This window comes from Trachurus trachurus, assembly GCF_905171665.1.
Source record: "Trachurus trachurus genome assembly, chromosome: 18".
Lineage (NCBI taxonomy): Eukaryota > Metazoa > Chordata > Actinopteri > Carangiformes > Carangidae > Trachurus > Trachurus trachurus.
Window position 1 is genome coordinate 25,420,826 of NC_139909.1, and position 24,100 is coordinate 25,444,925.

A 24,100-nucleotide genomic window follows, 5' to 3' on the forward strand; every position below is an offset into this window, starting at 1 on the left:
CCCATAACCCAATTCATTCTTGGTCTTGGAGACGGCAAAAAACATCTCAGCTCAAAGTCCACTTGCTTGTTTCTGAAGCTTTTGACCGCATCATAAAGTCTTCATCAACACTTTATTTTATCACAGAGCTGTAGATATTCAAGCTCTACATGATCCAGACCACCTATAGGAGCAAAAACTGTGTCTACTAATACTACTAAGGCTATGTCACAGGGATAAATGCTACAGAATCAAAGATAATGGACTTTGCGTCTCCAAAACATTGTTTAAAAGGTGATGAATGGATTAAATACACAGTGAACGGTCCAGGAGGTGCTCATCGTCTTCAGTTCCATGACAACTGAATAAACAGAGATTGATCCAGAGATTGTTTTGATGACCAGCTGACATTACTTTATTACATTTGGATGTTCATCAGGTCAGATGTTTAAATGTAAGTTGCCACGTGATGACACATCTCTCCGTTTAGGTTTTGTTCTTTTGGGGAAACACGCTGAGTTGAAAAGAGATGGATACTCTCCTGCCCTCAGGCTGAAGAGAGTAGGTGTATGTCTCAAAGTCTTGAACTATTGATTTCACATGTCGTGACATTATTGTATTTTGTGGCGGACACGACAATGTGATGTGTGATGCTATCTGGAGGGGAAGTGACAGGTTTTCTCTCAGGCTGTGGCTATTTACAGGACCTGGAGGAAAAACAGTGTCTTACATTGTGTGTGTATGTGTGTGTGTGTGAGTGTGTGTATGTTATGGGTGTGTTTCCGTTGCTCGAGGACTTCCAGGGTCCCAGAGATAATGTGGAATTCATGAGAGGAATGCAGCATAGGGGTTCCTTCCTGTCACCTGACTCCATCACTTCCTGCATCGGGCTTCCTGCGTCTGGACTTCCATGGAGAAGGGTGAGGCTGCGTCTCCATGAGCGATCCAAGTCGTTTCATAATTTGTTCTCTTTGAGGTGATGGAGGACCTTTGAATGACCCCCCCCCCGTATAATACACACAAGGATGCAGCTGATTGTTAAACAGAAGTGTCGGGCAAGTTCCCAAAATGATGAAAAAGCCAGGTTTGATCGCAAGGCTGTTGAAACGCTGCCACCTGACCGCTGGTGTTCCTCGTTTGAAAGTTAAAGGGACATTGTGTAACTTCTCCTGTTCACGAAAATCAATTATTTCGTTCAAAAGTCTGTTTTTCATTCATCAGTTATCACCCGCATCAACAAAGTGAAGTGTTCCTTTCAGCTCTGAATTTGCCGTTCATATCATTCATATCTCCATGGAGCGGGTAAGCTCGGTGCTGGCTGCCATGTGGTGTCTCCATGTTTTTACGTTCAGTGGCAGCGTGACGGTAGGAAACCACGGAAACTCAGCGGAGACACCGGAGCTGTCGGCTCAGGTGGAGGTGGCGTCTGTGAAAAGTCACCGCGGTAACGCAGTGAGGAGGAATGGAGCGTTACACTGATGCTGCATTCACCTGCAGTCGGGCAGACGGCCGTCGGTAACAAACCAGATGTGATTTTAGTCACAGAAGTCGAGAGAAAGCTGGTAAAACGTGGGTCAGGTAAACAATACCACATCGCCATGATGACATATTGTCACATGTATTGTTTTGCCTCGTGTTGATGGACCACTTGTTTACATAGAGGCTTGTTTATGCCGTTACCTGCGGCTGTCGTCCGTCTGCTGTCTGCCCATTTCACGTGAATGCAGCATGAAAAATACGATTGAGCTTGCGATATACAACCGCAACGCTAGATTCCTACACAATGTCCCTTTAACTGGAGCAAATGAATGTGGGCAAAGGATCACATAAAACTGATTAAACAAGAGAGAAGAATACCTCGTAAAGGAGGGAAGGGAGTGTAGACGAACAATAAGAGAGGCAAAAAAAACATGAAAGAAAGGAGGGGAATGAGAAAGAGAGGTGATGGCAGGATCCATATGGGGCCTCTTGGTTTTTTGGGCAGCAAGGAGAGACATGCCAGGTAATGGCTTCCAGACACACTCACACACACTCACACACACACACACATACACACACACAAATTCGATTTAGGAATCTGACAGGACAAGGAGACTGAGTGTATGTGGACGTGTTTGTATATACCAGGGGCCTTTTCTTTTGCGTACTCAAGAGGTCCGACTTCCTCTGCCCATTGGGAGTGGGGCCGGCTAGTCTCATTGTGTGTGTGTGTGTGTGTGTGTGTGTGTGTGTGTGTGTGTGTGTGTGTGTGTGTGTGTGTGTGTGTGTGTGTGTGTGTGTGTGTGTGTGTGTGTGTGTGTGTGTGTGTGTGTGTGTTAGAAGCGCTGGGGGTTAATGTATGCTTTCAATCACAGCTCGAGTGGGGAGAAATCAGATCCCTGCAGCGCTGATGTGGATTCCAAGAGCCACACACATGCACGCGCACACTCACACACACACACACACACTAAGAAAACACTTACAGATATCAAGCTGGAGTGCAGCAAATGCATTTATCTACGCTTTAACCACTGAACTGACTTTCATTAAGGGAATAGTTCTGGAGAGGAAGCCTCCATTATTTCCAACATTCACCGGACGTTGCTTCATATTAAATGGTCACACATGAGAGTTTTACTCTTCTTCTGTTTACAGAAGAAAGTTTTATTTGTTTTATTTTTGTTTTATTTGTTCAGATCCCCATTAGCTGCGCTTTAGAGCACCGTCTGGTGTCCACATTTAAAACCAGTACATTTAAACATACATCTACAATCACAACACGAAAAAGACAAGACAAGTCAACAAAAACTTAAATTAAATCTGCACAATCGGATTGTCATCTACAGCAAAGAACGTATGTAAGATACTCCAATGTACAGTGGTTATAAAATAAAATAGAATAAAATAAAATAGAATAAAATAAAAGGGTAAAACAAATGAAAATGACAAGAACAAGAAACCCTACTACCCTACATAAATGCTTTTTGAATGTTAGTTTGTGTGTGAGTTTAGTTATTGGCAGTGGTAAGGAGTTATATGCTTTCATTGATCTGTATTCAAAAAGTTGGTGTTTGGTTTGGGAGAAGAAGTGAAGAAAAGTCAAGCTATTCTTTGAAAGTAGACTGACAACGTTTGGAGTTAATCACCTGTTTTCTCCCCCCACTGTGAATCCTATCGAAGAAAACACAGAGCAGGTTCAGTGCCGTGTTAAGGTTACACACCTGGCTCTTTCCTGCTTTTGTCTGCAACATTAGAAAGTTGTTGGAAGAGGTCAAAGGGTTTGAAATAAAGTGAAGCGATAAAAGACAAAGAAGTGGAAGGAGACAAAGAAAACAGAGAACTGTAAACATGTATGGGAAGAGAAAGGGGAATGGAAGAGGAGTGGTGGGAGGATGAGATGAAAAGAGAAGCAAAGGGAAGACAGGAAGAGCTAATTAAACTGAGGAAGGATGAATGCGGAGGAGTGGGAGGGGAGAGAAAGGGCAAGATGACTTAACTAGGATACGCCGCCTGCCTGAAGATTACTTCACCCTGACACACACACAGCACTTTCCCAGTGAGGTAAATCCCCAGCATTCCCCCTCCTATGCAGTGTCACAGCCCTCCCACTCCTGCAACTGGTGTGTGTGTGTGTGTATGTGTGTGTGTCACAACTTTTCTCTGACATTCCTGTGCAGAGCGGAGAGACGGTGAGCTCGACTGCAGGGAGACAGGGCTGCAAATACAACTCGGAACTTAACTTTCCAACCACGTGGAAGGATTTTCTCTGGAGAAGAAGAAGAAAAGTAATTCTCTTCCTTGCAGCTTTTTCTGATTTGGGAATGTTTTTCAGTTTTGGGGGAAAACTTTCTGCATTTTAGTTTTTTTACTGTCTCAACACGGGATTTCTAGAAAAGCATCCTCTCGTATCCACTCAGTTTCCTCCTCTTTCTTTTCCTCTCCATCTCTCCCCTGGAGGCGGATTCCAAACCTCGGACTGCCGAATTCCAGAGTTTGGGAATACATTTGCTGAGGTTGGAAAGGACAAAGGCATAGTGTTGCAACTGCATACAAAGAGGTGAGTTAACATGATGACATGCACCTCTTGTTTCTCTGGTTGCTTGCACCTATTTAAAACCATATCGGTCAAGCTTTAAAAGTATAAATTAGCATGTTTGCACTGTTTTGCATTAATGGTTGTGTCACTTACTGTCAATGATGATTATATATGATAATGAGCATTAATAATAAAGCTGTCTTGCAGTTAGTCCACCAAATTTCTCCATATACTCTAAAGTGAGAGAGCCTCATTGTTAATGGTGCGTGAAAGTGGAGTGTGTTGCACAATGTGTCCCTAATGTAAGATCTCTGGGGAGCCGGAGTTGCTTGTTCTGCTGATCTCCTGCAAGTCGTACGTCTGAGAGGGGGAGACAGACGTAGAGACTGGTGGGGGTGGGGGGGCAGGGAGTGGGGGGATGCAAACTGTGTAATGCATATTGAAGGTAAAGCGACGAAGTATGTGCAAGAGAGATGCAGCAGAGGAGGTGTGGTGTTTCATCCTCTCTCTGGTTTTATCATCAAGTGTGAGGACAGAGTCAGATTGGACACACACACACAAGCACACATCATATTCAAATGTTTGCATAAATGCACACAGATGTTGCTTTTACATGTACACAAAGAGAGGGATGGTGAACAAGCTTCTGGCCTCTTTCTCTCTCACACAAACACACACAGTACACACACAGACACACACAAGAAAGAGATTTAAACAAACACATCTTTGTTTGATTGCACTCATCTGTTTAGTTTGCTCCCGGCTCAGATCACAGACTGATCCAATGATTGCCAGTTCTGCAACCCAATACACACACACACACACACACACACACACACACACACACACACACACACACACACACACCCACACACACACACACACACACACACACACACACACACACACACACACACATGCATGTCATATAGTCAACATGGAGACAGCTCACTAATTAGATGAAAACATGAATAGAACAAATAAAATACACATGCTCATAATTCATGTTTGTTTCATCTGCGTTTGTCAGTTACAAATACAAAGGAGTGTTGAATAACTCTGCAACATTATCCATGTGACTGTTCAATAGTGCACGTGTGTTTTGTTTGTTTAACACAGATTAAAGGTGAGGTGTGAGGTCGTAGCTGTGTGTGTCAGTCCCCTGGTCCACACTGTGACACCTGAGAGTCTCACACTGCCGTTACTCTGTGACCTCTGAGCAGCTGCAGCAGCCGGAGTAGCTGCGTGTTTGAAGTTCGAGTGCACAGTGACAGTTTTTGTTGTTGGGGTGTGTCCCGCTCACTTCCCCTCTCCCCGGTCTAATGAATGTCTTTTCTGTGTCTAAAGTCACTCTGTAGTCGCTGTATTTATTTTCTATTGTATGTATTTGAGGGCTAAATTATTTATGTGAAATATGTGCTACACCCATTCATTAAGGTCCCAGTTGGTGATTTACAGTTCTCTATAGAATATATTATTGCGTGTATATAGGCTATATCATGGATGGCGTATTAATGAACAAGGGAGGGTTTATGAAGACAGCACTGGTGACACCCTCCTATAAGTTCTTTATTGTATTTTACTTGTACTTGATGTTATTGGGCAGATGGGAAGGATAACACAGGGTTTTTATGACTATTGTATTATGCAGTATATGCAACCTTATACTATAGAACAGTGGTTCTCAAAGTGGGGTGTGGGGACCCCCAGGGGTCCTTGGGTGGGTTAAAGGGGGTCCCCAACTTTTTCTCAAAATTTTACCAAATTTTTTTCCAGAAATTTCTTGAAATTTTCCCAAAAGTTCATGCCATTGGCAGTAATTTGAACGTACATTGACTAAAAAAAGCAACGTTATTCAGTCTCAGAACAAATATTTGTGTATTTCTGCTGTTTGTTTTTAAAATTTGTACACTGGGGGGTCCGTGGTCTAATTTGTGTCAGTTTAGGGGTGCCTAATGTAAAAAAGTTTGAGAACCACTGCTATAGAAGAGGGTGGGTTTAAACAGATCGTCTCAAAAACAACTGATTGAAAAAATATTATTGTTAATGGCATCCTTTAGTTATCAATGTATATGTAAACAAAGTGTGTTTTGGCATCTTTCAGTTCACTGTTTTGGTTGAACAGCCTGCAAGCTTATTGCTCTGGTTCACTCCCATATCTAATCAACCATATGTAGCATTAGCAACTAGCTGCTGACCACACTGCAGCATTTAGCACCCAAAGAGGTGGAGGAGACCAAAACAGAGCTGAAAGAGGGGGTGAATACTGAGCTTACATGGCAACTAAAAAACGAACTAAACTAAACTCCAAATGAATGTAAATTCATCTGTAAGGTCCTTGTAAGCTACTGTTTTCAATATAAATCATTCTAATATGGTGTGATGTTATATGTTGTTTCTCTCCAGACCCTGGCTCCTGTAAAGATGGCTGACGTGGTGCAGCCAGACCCAAACAGCCTTCAGATACCGGGTGAGAAAGCACATGCAGAACATATACACACACTAAATTACTATGGCAACCCAAATCAAAATGACTCACTTCTCCTCCTTTATCTTTTCGGAGTGTGAACATGTTGCACTTTCCGTGGCCCTCTCCCACTTACCCACATATTACTCACATCAGATTCCAGTGACATTCCAGTCATTCCAGTTCATTACAGACATTCAATCTCACATCTAAAGAGCCTCAGGTCAAATGTGTTTACACCCTAAATTGCTCATGTCCTCAGTGAAAAATAAGGTGTTATCTGCATGCATATATGTTTATATGAGCATCCGATGACTGTCCAGTCATGGCTCTTTCCTGGTGATAAGCCTTTTCCCATGGGAGCGTTTCACTTTACACAACACAGATTTTTAGCCATTGTGCTCATCTTCCACATGGAGTGTGTGTGTGTGTGTGTGTGTGTGTGTGTGTGTGTGTGTGTGTGTGTGTGTGTGTGTGTGTGTGTGTGTGTGTGTGTGTGTGTGTGTGTGTGTGTGTGTGTGTGTGTGTGTGTGTGTGTGTGTGTGTGTGCTGCTTTAACAACATCTCCTCTATTCTTCTTCTTCCTCTCAACACATTTCCCAGGTGATAATCTATCAGCCCCTGCGTCGCCTGCCACAGCTCGAAATGACTGCAGCATCACACCCCTCACACCCTCGCCCTCACCGGTAACACACACACACACACACACACACACACACACACACACACACACACACACACACACACACACACACACACACACACACACACACACACACTCACCGCAGACAGTCCTACACACCCTTTCCTCTTTCTGCCTGTGCCTCTTTATTTAGAGCTCTTAAACATGACCTGTAAACCCGCATTCACTTCAGCGTGTTATTAGTGGTTTATAATAACACTTACACTCACAGTTTAAAGTACCCAGTGGAGGCTGGAGGCTGTGGTAAAGAAATATACACATTTGGCACTGTTTATTCTTTTGAAAAAAAAAAATAGGGAGCAGGACAAATGGAGAACTTCCACAAGTACTTCAGGAACTTTAGTTAGAAAACAGGAGAGGAGCCAAATCCATTATGTTTCCACTCATAGAAACTAGTTATTTCTGAAATGTAAAAATAACCCTAATATTTGGTAATTACATGTTGGGTATAAAACATTGGTGTAAATCCAACCCGTGCTTCCTGTCTACACAGAAGAGCCAAGTTTAGTCCATTCACTGTTGCTTTTTTCATAAGCAACATAAAATGTGAACAGTCTTTTATTTTTAAGTGAATATCATAGTTTGTATATGTTTTTTGTCTGCTTTATGTTCACTGTCACATCATAAACATAAATAAAGAGACACATGAGCTCAGGAGAGATTATGAGGACGAGTTCTGTCCTCATAGGTACACACCCAGTTCTCCATCTTTCTGTGTCTCTCTCTCTCTCAGAGGGTGGAGATCAGACCCAGGATGGCCTGTCCGTTCTCTGTCGTCGTGGCGATAGATTTTGGGACGACCTCCAGCGGCTACGCGTTCAGCTTCACACAGGACTCGGAGGCCATACACATGATGAAGTAAGAGCCTGCGTGAATGTTTTTCTCTTCCATTTCTATTCTTCTCTGTTATTTTTGATTCTTGACAGTTTTTTTTCCCCCCTCCAATCAATTGCAGGCGCTGGGAGGGCGGCGACCCCGGAGTGGCCAATCAGAAGAGCCCAACTTGTCTGCTGCTGACTCCCGAATTGCGGTTCCACAGTTTTGGGTTCGCGGCGAGGGATTTCTACCACGACCTGGACCCAGAGGAGGCCCGACACTGGCTCTACTTTGATAAATTCAAAATGAAGATCCACAGCACAAGTGTAAGAAAGAAATAAAGGAAATTAGATGATTAAGGTGAAATAGAAAGACAGTCCACATAATATAACTAGATTGAGAAGTGTGCACATTGATCAAAGACATCAAGACATGACAATAATGTCTTAACATATCAATTTTGCATAAAGAAGACAAAAACTGTTCAGTCTCTGCATCACCTTTGAACATCTTCAGGCTTATGAATTTGGGTGATACCACTAAATCAGTTACTGGGGGGGGTAACCTAGGAGAGAACACTTTCCTCTCATGGCTGACTATGTACAAGCCTCAAGAGAAAAACACATTCCCAACTCAAATAACCTGTAAATTATGTGAAGTTATAAAATAATATTGATCCATTTTACACTTCATACCAGAATGAAACTTTGAAGTCTCTTGTACCTGTAACCACACCCAAGAGTACACTTTTACATCACTGCAGCAAGATGAGTGCATGTAGCATCAAAGAAAGTCACCATGTTTGTGCCTGGTGCAGGACCTCACCATGGAGACGGAGCTGGAGGCCGTCAACGGACGGAGGGTCAGAGCCATCGAGGTGTTCGCTCACGCCCTGCGCTTCTTCAGGGAACACGCCCTGAAGGTACGCTACGTACTTATACACATGAAAGTATTAAGAACTGTTTGAGTTCATGTATTGATCGATGTGATTCCAGCAGCAGAGTAGAAAGTTCTTTTTTTGGGGGGGGACTGTGTTGCAGGAGGTGAAGGACCAGTCGTCATCGGTGCTGGAGGGAGATGAGATCAGATGGGTGATCACTGTCCCCGCTGTGTGGAGACAACCTGCCAAACAGTTCATGAGAGAGGCTGCATACCTGGTACTGAAACACACACACACACACACACACACACACACACACACACACACACACACACACACACACACACACACACACACACACACACACACACACACACACACACACACACACACACACACACACATTGACAAATGCTGTCCATACATACATTATCATCAGTCTCCAGTGTCTTACTTTGTCTGCAACAGGTCCATGTTTTAGGACAGATCAGTAGGTCTTACTGGTTCAACCATGGGTGCTGATCCCAGGGGGACAGGGGGACAGGGGGGGGGGACATGTCCCACCCAATTTCAGAAAAACGTGAATTGAACAAATGTATTTTCAGATTTCACATTCTTCACATTTTAGATTCACATCTAAAAAGAAATGATTGAAATGGTGGAACAAATATATTTCTGACTCCACATTCTATCTCTGGTCTCCTCCACTACGATGCAAATGAATGGGTAGTTCCTTACACAGATGCTGATGACATCCACAGGCCCTCAAACTTAGGGCTTCATATTATGATATTCATCCATATCAATTAATCATGCATGAAGTATTCCCATACACTGGGAGAAAAGGAAGATGGTGAGAAGAATTGGGGATCTGGGAGGGTCGGAGGGAGGTGAAAGATGAGAACGTTCCTGAGACCCTTAAAATTTAGATTTCCTAATATAACAGTTAGTAAGCAGTGATACGCGCTGTTGGATGTTTAAGACAAATAAACAAGAAAGGTAAGCACAATAAATGATTCCCTTTGCAGGACTTTTTGAATGGCGAGCCTCTATGAAGTTGTGATTTATAGTGGCATGGTATGAGTTGCATATCGACAAAAAAAAATCACTTTTGTGCCCCCCCCCTCAATCCTGATATTGGATCTGCACCCCTGGTTTCAACAGTCTAGTCTAAGATGTGCATACACACTCAGAGTATGATGGCGGACTCACACTGTGTGCGCACACGTGTGTGTGTGTGTGTGTGTGTGTGTGTGTGTGTGTGTGTGTGTGTGTGTGTGTGTGTGTGTGTGTGTGTGTGTGTGTGTGTGTGTGTGTGTGTGTGTGTGTGTGTGTGTGTGTGTGTGTGTGTGTGACATGTGACAAAAGGAAGAACAACAGGGAGATGGAAAGAAAGGCAGTGTAATGATTGTATAAACTTTAGCATGAGATAGAGGCTGATTAATGTTCCCATGGAAGAAGGTTAACTATACACACACACTGAGAGAAATCACAACACTGCACTTTTGCTTCTGCCCCATCAATACACACACAAACACACACCTCCTCATAAACTGTAAGCCCACATGTAACAGTGACTTGTAGGAAGTGTGTGTACATGGACAGGGATGCAGGGGGTCCTATTATAACACACATCAATGCAAATGGACCAACGTGTGCATGTCTGTGAGTGTGAGTCCAGTTGTGCGGTGCACATACAACAGTCCATGGGAAAGACTGTGCGTAACCTTCTGCTCTTAATGTCATACTTTCCTTATCTTCCCTCGCTCACGTCACGTACACATTATCATCCATCAGCCATTCACTCATCCTGCTCCATACATAAATAGTCTAATGCACACACACTCTCACATGAATGCTGACATATATGCACAGACACACACACACACACACACACACACACACCCTGTGCTGGCTCCTGGCTTGATGCCGTCAGGGTGTGTGTTCTTCCTGCTGGTGATGATGTCACCAGGAGCGAACAATGAGGGAGACCGGCGTACAAACACAGGAAGCTGAGTCCAGACCCCCGCCCTGCACACACACACACACACACACATCAACTTTACTCCCAATACATTAGGATTAATGCTCATGTACGCCCTCCTCTCCTCTCCTCTCCTCTCCTCTCCTCTCCTCTCCTCTCCTCTCCTCTCCTCTCCTCTCCTCTCCTCTCCTCTCCTCTCCTCCCCTCCCCTCCCCTCCTCCCCTCCCCTCTCCTCTCCTCTCCTCTCCTCTCCTCTCCTCTCCTCTCCTCTCCTCTCCTCTCCTCTCCTCTCCTCTCCTCTGCTCTGCTCTCCTCTCATCTACTCCCCTTCTCCTCTCCTCTCCTCTCCTCTCCTCTCCTCTCCTCTCCTCTCCTCTCCTCTCCTCTCCTCTCCTCTCCTCTCCTCTCCTCTCCTCCCGGAGAAATATTATCTCACATCAGCTTCTCTCTTTTCCACCCTGTGCTCCTCCATGTTTATGTTGTGCAGCTGTCCTTCAGCTTGTGTCTTTTTTTCAATTAGTCTTCTTCTCTCATTATTTTCTCCTCCTCATCATTCTTTGTTAACCTCTGAACCTTGTCCTGCCCTCCATCCGAACCTCATCATCATAAATAATGTCAGTTTACATTTGACAGGATTCTTAATCACAATAATCTATGGTATAATGTAAACTGGAAAACATCTGTACTACTGCTTTAACCAATTTTTGTCTTTATCTTTGCTATTACTATTACTAACTTGTAAACATCTTTTTTTCTTAAATAAAGATAGAATAGAAAGAACATACAACATGTCACATATTAAATTCAACATATTTCCTTCTATTCACATTAAATTTAAACCAGGCATTACTAGTAAGTTAGTAACTCAATACAACTGTACAGCTAAAGAAGTTGTAGAACTCCAATCAATAAAAAAAAGTTATGTGCAATAAAGTGGAATGACTTGACCGCCTTAAGACAGAACTTGGTCAAAAACATGGTTCCACGAAACAGGTTTGACTGACAACAACCCACAGCTGAGTTACAGTTCAGATTGAACTGTCGAGACCTGTGGTTTGAGTTCTCCTCAAGGACTTGAGACCTTTCAGAACAAACTCAACAAAGAGCTTTTATTACAAAACCAACAAAAATGCTCAAGTCATGGTGGAAGCATTTTCCTGTATGACTAACTTTCTCTTGGTCAGTTTTTTCAGTGTCTCTATAAAACAGAGAGAGAGAGAATAACACGGCAGTAAAAACTCTGCTTGTAAATGTGTCTTTCTTCTCTTCAGGCTGGTCTGGTGTCCCCTGACTGTCCCGAGCAGCTCCTCATCGCTCTGGAACCAGAGGCTGCTTCCATTTACTGCCGCAAGCTCCGCCTCCACCAGGTGATCGACCTCAGCCTGCAGCCAATCACCAACGGCCTCGACCCGGATGGGACCCGGCCCTTCGACTCCAGCTTCAGACAAGGTAGAGAGAGAGAGAGAGAGAGAGAGAGAGAGAGAGAGAGAGAGAGAGAGAGAGAGAGAGAGAGAGAGAGAGAGAGAGAGAGAGAGAGAGAGAGAAAGAAAGTGTGTGTCTCTTTTTGTAGACTTTGTCATTAGCATAAGCATGAAACCACACTGTGTTCCTGGAAATGTTGTTGTTTGATTTCACTTGGGGATTGTGGTCTTTTGAACAGGACAAATCTGTGTGTGCGTGCCTGCATGCGCATGTGTGTGTGTGTGCGTGTGTGTGTGTGTGTGTCAGAGAGTCAGAGAGAGAGAAAGAAAGAGAGCTGAGGGTAAAGATCTGACCTCAGATACTGCTCGTGGTTTTGCCTCAGATGACTTTGCAGTATGTGTGTGTGTGTGTGTGTGTGTGTGTGTGTGTGTGTGTGTGTGTGTGTGTGTGTGTGTGTGTGTGTGTGTGTGTGTGTGTGTGTGTGTGTGTGTGTGTGTGTGTGTGTGTGTGTGTGTATGGTTGCACACGGACACATATGACTTTCGACAGGCCATATGTGTGATGTGAGGAAAACATGCAGTGGGATAAAGAGAGGGGGAGGAATTCACATTCTGACGAACCAGTCATTCGCTACCAAGGTCAATAGCCTACTGTCTCTAGCAAAGATACTATTCAATTAACTTTACATTGTGTAAAAGCAAGTCTGTCTCCAGTGTTTGAATAGGTAGCAGAGGTAAAACACCAATATAGCTCACAACAATATACCTATATTAGTTTTGTTATGATGCATAAGGAAAGGAATTCTGTTGAGACCATTAAAGGGATAGTTCAACATTTTGGCAAATTGGCTCATTGCCATAATCCCTATAGTCATAGCAGTAGGTTTGTTACCTTTATTTGTCAGTGCAAGTTATTTTTACAACGGCGAAGCAGAGCCGCAAGCTGCTCAGAGCTACGCTACGGAGGCTAATGGGATTTCTTGGTTTCCCTCATCAAACTCATCACAATCCAACAACTCCAGAACGCTCTCGTGGACAAGTTGTGACCTGCACATTCACCACGCTATGAGATAATAACAGAACGTTACGAGGCGGAGCCGTTTTAGAGGTAAATTTATGCAAAACCGCTGATGCGCGTTACCGTCGGGGGCAGTTTTTCAGTAAACAGTCTCTGCATTTACCTCGAAAACGACTCTGTCTCGTAATGTTCTGTTATTATCTCATAGCGTGGTGAATGTGCAGGTCACAACTTGTCCACCAGAGCATTTTGGAGTTGTTGGATTGTGTATTTGACGAGTTTGATGAGGGAAACCAAGAAATCCCATTAGCCACCTTAGCGTAGCTCTGAGCAGCTCGCGGCTGCGCTTCGCCTTTCTAAAAATAGCTTGCACTGACAAATAAAAGTAACGAACCTACTGCTATGACCATAGCGGTTATGGCAATGGGCCAATTTGCCAAAATGTTGAACTATCCCTTTAATGCACATTTCTGTATTGTGGCATTATGGGAATGCATTATGCTTTGAGATGTATTGTTATTGGTGTCCAGTGAAGCTGCATGGAAACAATCGAGCTCCCTGCAGAACGCCACTAAACTGCAGCGAAGGAACAAAGAGCGATTTCAGGCTGTGAAAAAGGAGACCGATGCATAATTCAGCGAGTGAACATGCCGTCCAAAATCCCCTGCACAGGCCCACTTATACATATGCAGCCACTGACACACACACACACACACACAAAGACATTCACACGCAAAGACACACACTAAACACAGGATATTGTAATTGGAACAAGGTGCAGTGAGACCATGATCTCACCCGCTCCTGGCCTGTCATTCTCTCTCTCTCCTTCACTCATTTTCATTTTTCTTTCTTTCTTTTCCCTCCATCGTTCTGTTTCTCCCCCTCAACGTTTCTTTTGCCAGGTTGTAACACACACACAAATACGCACGCAAATACGCATACACTCCTGCGGACATGTTTGCATACACACACGCTTGGCATCATGGTCATGGTTTTTACTATCTTTAGCTTTTCTTCCACCTCATTGCTTCTCCAAAGATAGCACTGGGAGCCATTAAAAAACACACACACACACACACACATGCACACGTACACTCACGCTCACAAACACACACACATACATTTTCTTTTCTGCTGTTTCATGTAAATGGTTTCCAGACTCGCGTTCCATTCATCACCCCCGTACAAACACGCATACGCACTCACACGAACACACACACACACACACACACACACACACACATGAAATCAAGGCCTGTGTGATTGTGGTGTTCTTAGTTCAGCTCCATTTACAATGTGCACACACACAGACACACACAGACGTCATTTGGGGCTTTAACACAACTGTGAGAGAACTTGTTTTCAAGTCAAATACATAATTTTTACAGCAGTTCTTGCTTTCTTTCTCTCTCTCGTTCTTTCTTTTTTTCTTTCTTTCTTTCCTTCCTTCCCTCTTTCTTTCTTTCTTTCTTTCTTTCTTTCTTTCTTTCTTTCTTTCTTTCTTCCTGTCACTCCTTTGATCTGAATTTATTCCTCATCTTAAATCCATTACGTCTCATCTCATGTGTTCCCTTGCATGTATATGGTCATATTTGTGTATCTGCTCTGTCAAACAGACTGTCAGGTATGTTCTGTATTTCTGTCAGAAGTGTTTGAGTGTGTTCTGCTTTTGCTGGCCTCCCTCCATACCCTTAACCTGCCAGTCGAAAAAGTGAGAGTGTTCTTCATTTCCAACAAATTACTCTTGTCATGCAAAAACACTGTGACTCTCATTTTGGTATGCTTCTCTTGTTTTACTTGGATTGAAAGACTCTTTGTACTATACGCTGCATATAGTGTCACGACCCTCTGGGTTATGAAACTTGTTTAAACCTTATTATATACAGTGTAAAAGAAAAGCACTGATCCTCATTAGGATGAAAGTGAGGATGTTTCTGTTTTTGTTTAAGCTAGTGTGCATTGAATGTTAAACACAACCTAAAGCATCCAACGCTCCATTGTTTATACAGAACCCCCCCCCCCCCCCCCCCCCCAAAAAAAAAAAAATTGTTTAAATGGTTGCGTGCAGTCAAAGCAGTGGGAGGTGGTGAAAGGTGGAGATGTCTCTGAGGGCCCAAAGCTGGAGAGACTCCATGAAATTGTTTCATTTTGAAAAGCAGGTCCAACGCAATATTTCAGGGGGTCTTGAATGTCCCACTTGTGCCCCAGGGGCCCAGAAATCCTCACTGTGCCCCTGAAACTGAAGCTGAAAGATAGAGAAATAGAAAAGAAAAGAAAAGAAAAGAAAAGAAAGATACATAGATACGATTTCACTTTATGCTCACTTGATTTTAATCATTTTAGTTTGAGTAGAACATGTGACAGTAAAGCTCATGAGGTCACTTTCTTCCAAGATATTATCCTGATGTTGGCTTTGAATCCACTGCTGCTGATTTTTTGGCCACTTGGGGGCAGTAAACACAACATTGCGACACTTAAATCAATAACTATAGGAAACTTGTTGGCAAATACTTGGGTTTTTCCACACGAAGCAGGCAAAGAACAACATTGGGGTTTCATTAGGAGTTGTGTTTTGGGTCCAAACTAACCTCTGAGTGAATAACCTGTGATCCATTATATCTTAAATATTGATTAAAGCTACTTTAAGTTCAGAGCTGGAACAGGCAGGAGGAAACAGTTAGCCTGGCTCGCTACAGGAGTTGTATTCACCTCCACCATCAGTGAAGTCTTTATGCTAAGCTAAGCTAATAGCCTCCCAGCTCCAACTCCATACCTAATGCAACCAATATTAATCTTCTCACGTCCCTGTTGGAAATAAAGCATTTGTTGTTCATGTGATTCCTTTTGTAAATGTTCTATCAATGGGAGGGGACATGTGTTTTCATTGAAAAATCTGTGGATAATCAACTTTTTCATTCTCCATGAAAATACAGAAATGAAGTACATCTGAAAGTGTAATCTAATTAACTGACATAAGTAAATGATCTTGCATGTTGGTGTGCGTGCAAAAAAGATCTTATCCGAAAATGTTGTGCACCTGTGTGTATTTAGCCAAGTGTGTGTGTCTCTGTGTGTGTCTATTGCAGCGCGGGAGCAGCTGAGGCGATCCAGACACAGCAGGACCTTCCTGGTGGAGAGTGGAACCGGAGAGCTGTGGTCAGAGCTGCAGACTGGTAAGGTCGTGTGTGTGTGCGTGTGCATGTGTGTAAGAGAAACAGAGAGACCCCACATGTCGGAGATACTGATGACTTTGACCTTTAACCCCGCCAGGCTGACACGCCTCCGTTCACATTTCCTCCCTGTGCATCACCTCCTCTTCCTCCCTCATTCACTGGGTTTTTATCAGCTTTGTTCTGGTCACTTTGACCCCTGATCCACAGTGACCACTGATGCGTTTAAAAACCAATCCACAATTTTGTTAAACAGCCAGTTGCATCTTGCCTTATGCCTTAAACACACCATAACCAACACACCACACTTTACTTTATGGCAGAGTCATACAGAACAGTGTTATCATGGAGTATTTCACTAAAATTAATACAATTTTATAATAAATAAAAGTAGGTAAGTCATAAACTAACACTTTTTAAGGATGTATTTAGTATATTTGTCAGTAATATGCAAATTTTTCATTTGTCATTCTGGCTTTCACTGGTGACTTAATACCTGGACCTTTAAATGAAGTTGCAAAATCAATTCTAAAATTTGTTTCCGTTCCAGTATTGCTTTAAATCAAACATGGCTTCCTGTAATCTAGAGATGTGTAGGCAGGGTGCTGCTTCAAAATAAGATTCAACACACAGAGCAGCAACTGGCTCTGATTGGCTCCTGCAGAAATACTGATCCACCAGAGCTCTAGCTGAATCTCTTATAAAACTAAAGCAAAGAGAATACATTAAAATTGGTTTGAAAGCTCTGGAAAAGACTCCCCAGTGCTCCTATCATAAGGCTCCATAAAAGTCTAATTATGAGAATGAAGTTTTAATCTGTTGAGAAAGTTGATTTTTACAAGAAAAGCCTGTAAAATGGTAATACAATAAAATCTATTTCAAGTAATAACATTTACTCAAGTCACGTTCTACACAACCAAACACAACAATTTCACAACCATAACATTTCCCCTCAGAGATGAGAAGTTCCTGACAAGAGACAATCAAACTCATCTTGTCTGTTTGCTGCATTTTGCACACAGTCTTTTCTTTCTCCTGAACCATGACAAAAATCTGAAGAGCCACGTGTCCCTGCTGACCCTTTCTGCTCCCTTTCCTGTCCACACACACACACAGGAAGGACCCAGTCCATGGGACTCTCTGCCTCTGCACTGCAAATAAATTAAAGCAGTAGAAGTCCTGTTTTATTCCCCTTCTCTTCCATTTTCTTCTCTCATCCCTCCTTGTATCTTTTGTATTTGTTCATTTATTCCTCACAGTCTTTATTTTTCTCACTCACTCTTATACGTGTTGCTCTCCTACAGTATGTTTTGCACTCATCTGCTCAGGGTGTGGTCGGCTGTACCAGGGTCAAACCAGCCTGTGCTGCTGATCATATCATACACAAACACACACTCACAGAGGGAGTGCAGTAATTACTGATGCCTGAAGGTTGTTTATATTGCGAGAGTCCGCTGGTCAAAGAGTTTCAGGGGAAACACACATACACACACACACACACACACACACAGGAAACATTCCACAGAAATGAAGATACTTTAACCTTGGCAATGCCTTTAAACTGATTAGCTTTATCAAGATCAACAGACTTTATTAAATAACACAGTGTGTATTTGTGCCCTCTGTGTGTAGGTGACAGGTATATTGTTGCAGACTGCGGAGGAGGAACAGTTGACCTGACTGTCCATCAGATCGAGCAGCCACAGGGAACGCTGAAGGAGCTCTACAAGGCTTCAGGTACGGTTTCTTTAAAGTCCCCCTAAACCAAAAATTGACTTTTTGAAATTATTAAAGCAGAAGTAAGCGATATTTTTGTGTTAATATAAGTCTTAAATAGTTATATCTTCCGACAGCAATCACTTACATGGAGTGTTTGGACCGAAACACGGGTCTCTCAGTCACTCTGCTCTGCTCTGAGCCGAGGAGAAAACTTTTCTTGTATCCTACAAGTTTTATCCAATGAGGAGAGAGAACGGCATGAAGGGCTGTGTGTGCAGCCAAGGGATGCGCCTGAATGTGGTGATGTAGGGACGAGGACCAATAGATTCATGACGAGGGCGGGGGCTGCTAACTCCATCGGCTGACAAGACGTTATGGTGCGTTCAGGGCAACCCGTAACTCGTGTTTTTGGTACGAGTTCACAGGTCGGAAGTTACGAGTGGCCGTTATAGTGCACTTTCACAGGCAACAGGTCGGAAAAACACGAGTTACGGGCTGCCTGGAACGCTACAAAGTCGTAAGTCATGACTTGAAGCCGTAACTTACGGTTTCGAAAGCCTGCCTGGAATGCAGCATTAGCCAAAACGACCGGATCGCTTACTTCTGCTTTAACATGTCAATGTCATGTTTGGGTTCTGCTACAAGACATTTCAGTAGCAAAGTTGCTAATGCAGCCGCAACTGACATTGACAGCCACAACATTTTAGATTTGAAAATGCAGTTTCAAAGCCAGAGTCTGAAAAAGTTGGATTCAGTTTTTCAGCAAACAGTCGGGATTAATACGTCACAATCGAATTTGTTTAGCATCTCATTTGTTGTTCACTGTGATGTGATCTACTTACACAGCTAGATGTTCAAGCATGTTGTCAGGAGTTGCCGTGGCCCAGAGGTTTAGTCGCTGCCTTGAAAGTGGGAGACCAGGGTACAAATCTCGTGTTTTGACTTCGCTCCTCCGTCTCTCCTGCCCCGTAAACGCGCACCGCTATTACTTAGCAACACGGTGGCGGTGGGTGGGCGCGAGTCATGATACATTTGCATACTGAATATGCAGTATATTCATTGAATATTCACAGAATCTGGATTTTTCAATGAGGGAGAAATAGTAGACCTGTTTTTAGCCTATTTGGGAGCTTCTTTCAACAACTTTTTTGTGGGAAAGCAATTTTAATCAAAAAACAGCCATAGCAGAGCATTTTTACAAATTTTAAAATGCCTCTTTAGGGGGACTTTAAAAGGGACGTATTATGCAAAACTCACTAAATCATTGCTTTAGTATGTGTATTTGCGTATCCGGAGTGCCTCCTCACCCCTTAAACGTAAGTTTTGACAACTACGTCAACATTTTGTAAACTGCCATAGTCAGAAAATGTGTCTCTTAACAGGCCGTTTTAATTTCACCCGGCTTATTACATCACAAGCCGGGTGATGTGAATATTCAAGCCCTCGCTCTCATGGTTACCATGGTTACCTCAGCTACCAGAGCAAAGATTCTAAACCGACCGTTTAGAGCACGGCTGTGAAACTGGTGTGTAGAGAACCCAGCTGTGCTCAATCTTTTGGTTTTTCTGACCAAAGCATGTTACTAACATTACTTTAAGACATAAAGGTACCATGTCAAGAAGCAGAAATGAGCATAATATGTCCCCTTTAAGATGTTTTCAAACACAACATTTACAGCAGTTCACAAAGCCGTACTCTCTCCCTCTGTCTCTCTCCCAGGCGGTCCATACGGGGCCGTCGGCGTAGATCTGGCCTTCGAAGCCATGCTGTGTCAGATCTTTGGCGAGGACTTCATCCAGAGCTTCAAAGCCAAGCGTCCGGCGGCCTGGGTGGACCTCACCATCGCATTCGAGGCGAGGAAGCGGACGGCGGCGCCGGGCAGGGCCAACGCCCTCAACATCTCCCTGCCCTTCTCTTTCATTGATTACTACAAGAGGCACAGAGGACAGAGCGTGGAGGCCGCCCTGAGGAGGAGCAAGTGAGTGTTGGCTGAAGGAATGTGGTGTGTGTTTGTGTGTGTGTGTCCATTGGAGTGATGATAGATGAGTGTGTGAGCCAAAGGTTTTAACAATGGAGTGATTTTGTCCATCTGTCATCTGTGTGTGTCAGTATGAACATAGTGAAGTGGTCGTCCCAGGGGATGCTGCGACTGACACCGGAGGCCATGAACGAGCTCTTCCAGCCCACCATCGTCAATATCGTCAAACACATTGGTGAGAAACACACAAGAACCAACACGACCTCAAAATGAAAACTTCATGACATATGACAGAGTTTATGAAAGACAAGCCAACATTTTGGTTTAAACATAAAAGAAGCTGTGCAGTTCGTCATACTTACAACTCCACTAGGCTGCTCACTGTCTGCTACTAGTCTGTCTGACTGCTGTGTGGTGTTGGCCGGGTCGCGTGGAGTTGGATTTTAGAGCTTTTGTTGTTGAAATTGTGCCGTTAAAGCCCCAGTATGTAACTTATTTGGCTTTTTATTAGCAAAAATCAAATATTGCTTTCATAAATACGTATTTCACTGAAGTGGAATCACACCTGCATACCAATGAAAGCTTTCTTGTACCTTGAATGAGTTGTTACAAGTCGTTACAAGTACACAAAGGGGGGTGCACCGAACCGAGGCGGCCATGTTGCATCGCCATTTTTTACATTGAGTGGCAGCGTGACCGTAGGTAACCATAGAAACTCAGCGGAGCTGTCGGCTCGGTCTGTTAAAACTGTCACCACTGTGTAGTGTGAGGAAGGACGGAGGCACTGGTGTTGCATTCAGGTGCAGTCAGGCAGATGGCTATCGGCAAACCAACCGGATGTCATTTTACTCGACGAGAGAAAGACGGTAAAACGTGGGTCAGGTAAACAATACGATCACCATGACAACATACTGTCAGGCCTGTATTGTTTTGCCTCGCGCTGGCGGACCACTTGTTTACATAGACGCTTGTTTATCCTGTTACATGTGCAGCGCCGGTTGTCTGTCTGACGTCTGCCCGATTTCACGTGAATGCAACATCAAGAATACGTTCAGATATGCAACCGCACAGCTAGATGGGGGTAATTCCTACATATTATACCTTTAAGGATTCATCATGACACTTGATTATTTTAACACTAACCAAAGTCCTTGCATACAGGGTTAAAGGAGCTATTGCTACATAGCCTGTGTTAGCATGTAGCTGTTTACTTACCAGTCTAGAGGAAATGTTGTGGGTCCAGCATCAAGCATTCCTCTACACACACCAACTGAAAGAAACTCCACTCCACCCCCCCCCCCATCACTTTTCATTAGAGACTCACTGTAACCTCCAATCAAAAAGATACAGCACTGCTCACAAGCTCTTGTAAATACAACGATGTCCAGAGTCACCAAGGTCCAACAGTAGTAAAAACTAACAATTAACCTCTTTAATTGAAAAACAAAAGTTTGATTAGTGCAGCTTTAAGTTACAGAGGAGGGAACAGGATTTGTTTTCTGTCCAAAGCCACAGCAAAAGCAGAATTGTCTTGTTCGTTGGAAAATGTGTGTGTAAATGATAGGAAAGGACACAAATACAGTGAAGTGCGGTTCTCATTTACAGCTATGACAAATATAACAAGCCTCGGTCATAATGGTTTTAGAAAGTATCGTGTTCTAGTTGAGAGTGACCTCATTTCTTTCAGGCTTGTCCAGACAGATGGCAGAAAATTGAGAGTGTCTGTTTTAAATCAGTCACATTCCAGCGGTATATCCAAAACCATGGACTGGTTCTCCAGCAGTTACTGTAGCCTTGCTGGTTTTCACTGACTACACATGGGGCCAAAAGAACTGAAAGAATACCAAGTGTAGCCGATAGACTGAAAGTAGAAATCAATATTCCCTCATGAAACTTGCAGAATCGTAGTACACTTACTGTACCACTGCTCTCAAGCTCTGTGTTTTCTTTTCACATGAACCCAAACACTTTGCTCGTATAAAGTCCAACTAAGTGAACATCTTCTTTCCTCCATCTCTCTTCTACAGAGGAGCTGATGGCAAAGCCAGAGGTGCGTGGTATTCGCTTCCTCTTCCTGGTCGGAGGCTTTGCAGAGTCACCAATGCTGCAGAAAGCCGTCCAGAAGGCCCTGGGCCGGACGTGTCGTATCATCATCCCCCATGACGTTGGACTGACCATCCTGAAGGGTGCCGTGCTCTTTGGGTTGGATCCCACCGTGGTGAGGGCCCCGGATCAGCTTAGCTAGAGCAGGAGTTAACTCTTCAACACACGATCTAACAATCTCTTCCTAACAGGTCCGAGTTCGCCGTTGCCCCTTGACCTACGGCGTCGGTGTGTTGAACCGGTTTGTGGAAGGGCGCCACCCTCGAGACAAACTCCTTATCAAGGACGGCCGAGAGTGGTGCACCGACATCCTCGACCGTTTCGTCTTCGTCGACCAGTCGGTGGCCCTGGGCGAGGTGGTGAGGCGCAGCTACACCCCTGCTCGCCTGGGCCAACGGAAAATCATCATCAACATCTACTGCAGCGTGACGGACGACGTCACGTACATCTCTGACCCCGGCGTCAGGAAATGCGGGACGATAACGTTAGACCTGCCAGAACCTTTACCGCTACCGGGAGCGGTGGGGGGAGCCGGGGCCGGAGGAGGAGGAGCCCCGGAGAGAAGGGAGATCAGAGCGACCATGCAGTTCGGAGACACCGAGATCAAAGTCACAGCCGTTGACGTCATGTCTAACCGCTCCGTCCGGGCTTCCATAGACTTCCTGTCTAACTGAGGAGGAGCAGGAAGTGGAGTCGAGGATTTGAAAACACAGAAATAACTGATTCCAAGAATGATAATCTGAGAAAAAAAAACGGTACTTTGGGAGTGGGGCCCAAATATTTTGGGAAGAATAGGAGCTTTGATTTCATAGAAGGCCTCATAATCCAAACATTCAGGATTTATACTTTTATTAGCGCCTAGAAAATCATGAAAGACCTAAACAGAATCTATATTGAGCTCAATGGTAGGGTGCCACTCTCTGCATGGAAAAGAAATTTGTCTGGCTTCAGTGGAGAGTTTGTCATGTCACATTAATGCTGTCACAGGAATTTCCTGCCCCAGGAAATATTCTGGTAACCCTTGTGTGAAACCAAATGTATGCTGAAGGCCAAGTACAAATGTGTAGTGCAGAGAGACAAGCAGGTACCGTTCAATTCAACTTGTCTGAGGAGTCATTTCAAATTATTATGTGGAGAGACTCCAGTAAACTACCTAGAGTGAGACTCACTCATGTATGATGCTAAATATAAATAATGTTGCCTTTCCCTTCTTATAAATCATGATACCTCGTTTAAATCATATTTCAACGTTCATGTATGATATTTATCTGGACTACAGCTGTTTCTCCAGTGATCATGCACCACCTAGTGGTGAAAAGACTGAACTACTCAATGAAATTGTACTTTGGAATTTGAACACTGTGGCATTATTACAAACTGTGCATTTATGAACCTACATTCATGTCTCAACGATGGTTCAGCTTTTGCATTGTGGGTAAAGCTGAACAGTTTGGGTTGGACATGATTTCTAAAAAGGGCTACAAGATTTAACTGTACAACAGTCACTCTAACATATCTCAAATGTTTCAAACCCTGTTGCAGGATTAAAGCTGTATCATTGGTTTATTTTGGGCCATTTAGGGTCAATGGATCAAGCTGTAAATGCATCACCCAACAGGTGCTGATCAGCAGTTGGGTTGATATGCAACACCTTCCTCATTACAATTACTGATCTACACTAAAATATTGATTTATTTTTCACTAAAGTCACCAAACTATCACATCCAAGTCTGTGACTGAACTTTTTGTGTATACTGTATTAAACTGTATCTATGTTCAGGTATAAAGTAAAAAACAACAAAAAATCAACTATGAGCCAGTGTCATGTTCAACACTTTGAATTT

At 43.5% G+C, this 24,100-nt stretch overlaps 1 protein-coding gene across 1 annotated transcript; it reads left to right on the top strand.

The window, feature by feature from the left end:
* Nucleotides 1-23,997, top strand: hspa12b (heat shock protein 12B). The gene is made up of 16 exons (XM_083992873.1): nucleotides 1-899; nucleotides 3,636-3,743; nucleotides 3,916-4,015; nucleotides 6,401-6,464; nucleotides 7,065-7,147; nucleotides 7,898-8,022; nucleotides 8,120-8,306; nucleotides 8,798-8,902; nucleotides 9,021-9,137; nucleotides 12,116-12,293; nucleotides 16,373-16,459; nucleotides 18,089-18,193; nucleotides 19,895-20,153; nucleotides 20,285-20,388; nucleotides 22,181-22,371; nucleotides 22,448-23,997. Exons 4-16 carry the CDS (start codon nucleotides 6,419-6,421, stop codon nucleotides 22,928-22,930), a joined length of 2,070 nt encoding a protein of 689 aa, XP_083848999.1. The 5' UTR covers nucleotides 1-899; nucleotides 3,636-3,743; nucleotides 3,916-4,015; nucleotides 6,401-6,418; the 3' UTR covers nucleotides 22,931-23,997.
* The last annotated feature ends 103 nt before the right edge of the window (nucleotides 23,998-24,100 follow it).